General features: G+C 46.3%; 1 protein-coding gene across 1 annotated transcript; it reads left to right on the forward strand.

Annotated features, from left to right (window-relative positions):
- The first annotated feature begins 388 nt into the window (after positions 1-388).
- lto1 (LTO1 maturation factor of ABCE1) lies at positions 389-5,200 on the forward strand. Its single transcript, XM_079217384.1, has 5 exons — positions 389-508; positions 3,962-4,067; positions 4,290-4,360; positions 4,603-4,720; positions 4,863-5,200. The coding sequence occupies exons 1-5, from the start codon at positions 450-452 to the stop codon at positions 4,932-4,934; spliced, it is 426 nt and encodes a 141-aa protein (XP_079073510.1). The 5' UTR covers positions 389-449; the 3' UTR covers positions 4,935-5,200.
- The last annotated feature ends 1,748 nt before the right edge of the window (positions 5,201-6,948 follow it).

The following is a 6,948-nucleotide window of genomic DNA, read 5'->3' on the forward strand; positions in this document are numbered from 1 at the left end:
ATATATATATATATATATATATATATACAGTGGGGAAAGCAAGTATTTAGTCAGCCAACAATTCTCCCACTTAAAAAGATCAGAGAGGCCTGTAATGTTCATCATAGGTCTCAACTATGAGAGACAAAATGAAAAAAGAAAATCCAGAAAATCACATTGTCTGATTTTTAATGAATTAATTGGTGAATTCCTCTGTAAAATAAGTATTTGGTCACCTACAAACAAGATCTGGGGCTCCACGCAAGATCTCACCCTGTGGGGTCAAAATGATCACAAGAACGGTGAACAAAAATCGTCAGAAGTGACAGTTCGCCTCCACACGCCTAGGGGGCAGCAGCGCTCTGTGGAGGAAGCGGGTCCGACGCAAACCGCGCAGTCAGCGGGCGCAGGCAGCGGAGTGCCGCCTCCCTCGAGTCGCTTTAGGGACGAGCTCGTGAGTTGGACTGGAGATGGCCCGCCGCTGCGGAAGTGAAGATCTATTTGACAGCATTCTCTTGGCGGATGAACGGTGAGTTTTCCGGTGTCTTGGTTACTGGCGGGCGCGCGCAGCAGACACAGGAAGCGCGCCGCTGCGAGGACAGCGTGGAGCATCCACGCCGGGTCACAGGCACCTGGGACGGTCCCCACAGCCGAGAGCAGCGGGAGGCGCCGGTTACACGTAACACGGTGCTGTAGAGTCTATGAGTCATGTTGGTGTAACTGGCACAACAACGTTTTACTAAAAGAGTTCACTAGAACAGAACAAACCAAGCTTCAGATGCTGTGATATATATATATATATATATATATATATATATATATATATATATATATATATATATATATATAAATAACCCGGAGCCATAACTGGCACTTGTATCATTCACATGTGAATTTGTTCAGTAAATTCCTTTGATGGGGAAAAATGGAAGAAACCTTCTGGAAAGCAACAGAAGAGGATCAAGGACAATAGATGTCATGTGACTAGAAGGACAATAGATGTCATGTGACTAGAAGGACAATATATGTCATGTAACCAGAAGGACAATAGATGTCATGTGACCAGAAGGACAATAGATGTCATGTGACCAGAAGGACAATAGATGCCATGTGACCAGAAGGACAATAGATGCCATGTGACCAGAAGGACAATATATGTCATGTGACCAGAAGGACAATAGATGCCATGTGACCAGAACATAGGTGTCAAACTCAAGGCCCGCGGGCCACATCCGGCCCGGCTTGCAATTATATCCGGCCCGCGAGATCATTTTATATTATTGTTGCTAATGGCCTGGCGATATGAAGCGCTGGTAACACAATAAACTACAGATCCCATAATGCAGCGCTTCAGCTTCCTTCAGCTTCCCGCGTCAATCAGGTCAAGTGCTTGTTGCTGCAAGTTATTGCGAAGCTAGCCTCATGATGCCGAAGAGAAAAGTTGATTCTGAAAACAGAGCCTTTCAAAACCGATGGGAGGCTGAGTGTATGTTTACTGACATTGCCAGTAAACCCGTTTGTCTCATTTGTGGTGCTAATGTGGCTGTATTTAAAGAATTTAATCTAAGACGGCACTATGAGACAAAACATCAGGACACCATGAACGACCTGAATACAGAGCAGAAGATACAGAAAGTAGAAGAGTTCAAAAAGAAGCTGACATTTCAGCAGACGTTTTTTACTCGTGCAAAATTACAAAGTGAAGCTGCTGTGAAAGCAAGTTTCATCGTGGCGGAGGAGATCGCCAAAGCAGCCCGGCCATTCACCGAGGGAGAACTTCTGAAGAGCTGCATGATGAAGGTGTGCGACGTCGTACGTCCAGACAAAAAGCAGATGCTGGCAAATGTAAGCCTGAGTAGAAATACGGTTGCTGATCGAGTTTGTGAGATGGCCACTGATTTAAGAACACAGTTGAGTGAAAGAAGCAAAGACTTTATTGCATACTCTCTTGCTGTGGATGAAAGTACTGACACTGCACAGCTAGCCATCTTCATCCGTGGGGTGGACTCCAATTTGCGCGTTACAGAGGAAATATTGGACATTAAATCGATGCACGGGACAACGACTGGAAAGGACATTTTTGAAAACGTATGTCAAAGTGTAACCGACATGACAAACTTATTGACTTACAACTGATGGAGCACCGGCTATGTGCGGTGAAAAAAGTGGACTAGTGGGAAGGATGCGAGTAAAGATGCAGGAGGAGAACTGTACTGGTGAGCTAACAGCATATCACTGCATCATGCACCAGGAAGCACTATGTGGCAAAGTCCTGAAGATGGACCATGTAATGAGCACTGTAACGCAAACCGTGAACTTTATCCGAAGTAAAGGTTTAAATCACCGGCAATTTCAGTCCTTTATGCAAGAGATAGACTCAGAGTTTGCCGACATTCCTTATCATACAGAGGTGCGTTGGCTAAGTCGGGGAAAAGTTCTCAACAGAGTTTTTGAGCTCAGTAACGAAATCTGTCAGTTCATGGACAGTAAAAAAAAAAAGACTCCACCGTTTTGCGAGATGAAAAGTGGAAATGTGAGTTGGCGTTTCTGGCTGACATTACAGCTCATCTCAATGCCTTAAACCTCCAGCTCCAGGGACGTGACCGCATGATCACTGACATGCATGACGCAGTGAAGGCATTTCAAGTGAAGCTGCTTTCATGGGAGACACAAATGCACCAGTGCAACTTGCCCCACTTTCCCTGCTGCCAAGTAATGCTGAACCCAGTCGGCACAACGGTGTTCCCAAATACGCCCTTTGCTGATAAACTGAGCGCACTGCGCACGGAGTTCTCACGGCGCTTTGGTGACTTTAAAGAACAAAAAAAGAATTTCGAGTTGCTTCGCAACCCATTTGCCGTCGACGTGGAAACTGCACCTGTGCAGATTCAGATGCAGCTGATTGAGCTGCAGTGTAATGAGACACTAAAGGCAAAGTACGACACTGCAGGGCCCACAGAGTGTATTCACTCCATTCCCGCAGCAATGCCCCAGTATGTTTGGTAGCACATATCTGTGTGAGAAGCTGTTCTCAGCGATGAAGACAAACAGAACAGCACACAGGAGTCGTCTCACTGATGAGCACCTGCAGTCCATCCTGACAGTCTCCACAGCACGGGACCTCACGCCAAACATTAACAAACTTGTTGCCAAAAAAAGATGCCAAGCATCCAGCTCTGATAAAATGACAAAAGAGCAGAGAAAACTGAATGTTTTGATTCGTTATTTGCTATTGCTAAAAAAGCACAAGTTTTATTTATATTTCCAGGTTTTGTTTTGCAGCATGTCATATTTCTAACTTGTATAATTTTGACAGGAGATATTTTTATGGAGAGTAAAATCATTTGGGATATTTAAAATTTAAGGTTTTTATATAAAATGACATAAAAGCAAAGAAATTCAAATGTTTTGCTTTGTTATTTTAATGTTTACTTAAAGCACAAGCACTGTCACCATTTTTATTTATTTTTCAGGCGTTTTTTGCAGCATGTTCATATGTCTAACTTGTATAATTTTGACTGTATATTTTTTTATGGTGAGCAAGATATTTTAAGTTATTTAAAGTTTAAGTTTATTTATTCCAGAATAACATTCCTGTCTGTTTTTATTCATATTTATGTTAAAAAAACATTTAGTTTTAGTGTGTTCAATAAATGTTTATTCTGTTCGTGTGTGTTTTGAATTTTGGTCCCCTGTGCAATTGAGTTCGACACCCCTGGACTAGAAGAACAATAGATGTCATGTGACCAGAAGGACAATAGATGTCATGTGACCAGAAGGACAATAGATGTCTAGAAGGACAATAGATGTCATGTGACCAGAAGGACAATAGATGTCATGTGACCAGAATGAACATTGTAACAGAGTTACTAGTCCTGATCTAATACGCCTGTGTCCAACGATAGGGTTAAATAACTATACGTACTTTATATATGTATTAAATATAAATATGCATATATAATGTGTGTGTTTTGTTGGTCAGGTTCCGAGGGGAGGGCTTTCAGGAGGGCTTTGGGAGAGGGGCCCTGCGAGGCCAGCAGGAGGGCCGCAGACACGGAGCCTCTCACGGGGCCCGGCTGTCCTCTGAGGTGAGCTAGCACATGCTACCGTATAGCTAGCACGTGCTACCGTACAGCTAGCGCATGCTACCATACAACTAGCACATGCTACCGTACTACTAGCACATGCTACCGTACAGCTAGCACACACTACCGTATAGCTAGCCCATGCTACTGTATAGCTAGCCTGCTAGCGTTGCATCATGCAGCCTCTCAGGAGCTTTACCTCTCTTGTTCTCTAACCTCCCACAGATCTCCTTCTGTTATGGGTTCGGCGTCACCTGGAGGGCTCTCCTCCAACATCATACAGATGTCAAGTCAAGGTACGGTCCTCAAACCTCCTCGTCTCCTAGAGCCCTCCCTTCTCACCTGAAGGACCTGGACTAACCTGCATATGTGTCATGAACAACAATATGGAGAAGCAGAATGATAATCTTATCGCTCAGCTTCCTCCAACAAGGCTCAATACATATGGATAAAAAGAAAAAACTGACAACTTAAGGCAGAAATAGTGAGTAAAGTAAGTAAATGTGTGTGTGTGTGTGTGTGTGTGTGTGTGTGACAGGAAGCGGTTGAAGGCACTGGAGGCTCTGCTGGCTCTGGTCCAGACCTCCCCTCATGAGGACCCCCAGTCCGCTCAGCTGCAGGAGCACATGGAGAGGCTGCGGGCCAAGTTCAGACAGGTATTGTTCACTGGACCTGGTACTGGACCCAGTGACCTGGTCCCGGTGACCTGGTCCCGGTGACCTGGTCCCGGTTGAGGATCGACATGCTCTGTCTTCACACACCTTATGCCCTCTTGACCCCTCTGTCTGCTGGGTCCAGGTCTGCTCCATGCTCAGTGTCCCGGCCGACTTCAACGACTACATCAAAGCCTCTGAAGGGACTTCTTTCTGAATGATGATGAGGAGGAGGAGGAGGAGGAGCCTCTGCGTCTGCACAGAGGGAAGTGGAGCGGTCTCCCAGGCGCCTGGGACTGTGGTTTGATCGTCGTCTTTGAGGACCCGGCCTTCCCTTTCTGGTGGGCTGGTCCACGGCGCTCACTGAAGTGCTCCTACTGTTGAAGTTGCAGAGTCTGGACTCCAGAAAGAGATCTTAGTTTACATGAGTGGGTTTCTAGCTGATGTTTAATAAGCAGCTGAATTTAAGCAGCAAAATAAAGTCCTGGAACAAAGTAGCTGTCTGGTGTCTGAAGGTCTGTTCACTAAACCACTGGACTCTTCAGACTGGGAGGGACTACACACAGTCTCTCTCTCCACCTCAGAGCTCCTCCTGTGTTTGAACCGCCACACTGACTCACAGCTACACGGTTTGTTTCACACATGAAGAAGAAATCCGATGCTTTGTGACGGTTAAACACTCCTCACAGAGAACATGTGAACACGTGAACACACACATCTGACTGCTCTGTTCCTCTGGGGCAGGACGCTCCTACACGCTACAAGCAGATGGCCACTAGAGGGCGGTGCTGTAATTCCACCATAATCACAAGCTCCAGCCCTTTCTGTTACACACACACGGACACAACACACACACATACACGGAGGCTGATGCTGTTTGGCTGAGTTCTGGCGTGTGTGTTGGTTCTGGCCTCAGATCAATGAGAACACGTACATGTGTCTCTACAGGGAGCACATACATGTGTCTCTACATGTGTACACGCTGCTGCTCCACACTCACACCAACAATAGCATCAGGAGGCCCAGAGAGGACGAAGGGACTTCTGGGCTTTTGTCCGCCAGCCCGCTCGTGTGTGTGTGTGTGTGTGTGTGTGTGTGTACAGTAGCAGCTGCTTTATGCAGCGTCAGGCAGCAGGTGAACGCTGTCCTCCAGTCCGCAGCTTCTGATGGCCAGCAGAGAAAGGGGGGGGGGCTGTATTCAGTTCAGGGTTTCAGAGCGACTTGTACCCTCCTAAAGTAAATAAAATCAAAGGCGGAGGCCGAGTGAGCAATTATCATGAAGAATCCGAAGAAAGAGAAAAGGAAGGAATCGATTGGTGCTGCAGTGGAGAGGAGGAGAGAGGAGGAGAGAGGGTAAGAGTTAGAGTAATCACGTAATAGTTGTAGGAAGGAGGAGAAGAAGAGAAAAGGAGGTGGAGGAGGAGGGGCCGAGCTCTTTGAGAGAATGTAGAGGAATGTGGGAGCAGGTGGTGAGGGTGACATGAAAAGCACTGGTGACAAATGCTGAGAGGCCTCTGAGGAAATGTGGCTTCAGATTTCACCACAAGCTCACCAACAGCTTGAGGAAGAGGAGGAGGAGGAGGAGGAGGAGGAGGAGGAGGAGGAGCCTCCACGGACAAACATGGTGCTGAGGTTTCCTTTTTTTCATGTTCTTTGTTTTGTGTTTAGGGGTCAAACTGCTGCTTAATTGGATATGATTATGAGATCATGTATTTTAACAGCTGTTACAGACAAATAATTATTACCCAAAGAAATATGGAAAACCTTTAAAGAACCACTCTCTTTTTTTTCTTTTCTCAAATTTCCCTCCATTTTCCCTTCCCTCCATCTTCTCTTCATCTTCCCATCCCTCCATCTTCTCTTCATCTTCCCTTCCCTCCATCTTCTCTTCATCTTCCCTTCCCTCCATCTTCTCTTCATCTTCTCTTCCCTCCATCTTCTCTTCATCTTCCCTTCCCTCCATCTTCCCTTCCCTCCATCTTCTCTTCCCTCCATCTTCCCTTCCCTCCATCTTCTCTTCCCTCCCTCTTCTCTTCATCTTCCCTTCCCTCCATCTTCTCTTCCCTCCATCTTCTCTTCATCTTCCCTTCCCTCCATCTTCCCTCCATCTTCCCTTCCCTCCATCTTCTCTTCCCTCCATCTTCCCTTCCCTCCATCTTCTCTTCATCTTCCCTTCCCTCCCTCTTCCCTCCATCTTCCCTTCCCTCCCTCTTCCCTCCCTCTTCCCTCCA

Source organism: Taurulus bubalis (genome assembly GCF_910589615.1).
Source record: "Taurulus bubalis genome assembly, chromosome: 4".
NCBI classification, from domain to species: domain Eukaryota; kingdom Metazoa; phylum Chordata; class Actinopteri; order Perciformes; family Cottidae; genus Taurulus; species Taurulus bubalis.

Bases quoted from the DNA above. Each gene is read 5' to 3' on its own strand.
- lto1 (XM_079217384.1), top strand. From the start codon at position 450: ATGGCCCGCCGCTGCGGAAGTGAAGATCTATTTGACAGCATTCTCTTG. The intron at 4,068-4,289 runs GTGAGCTAGCAC...AACCTCCCACAG, and splicing joins GGGCCCGGCTGTCCTCTGAG to ATCTCCTTCTGTTATGGGTT. The intron at 4,721-4,862 runs GTATTGTTCACT...TGCTGGGTCCAG, and splicing joins TGCGGGCCAAGTTCAGACAG to GTCTGCTCCATGCTCAGTGT.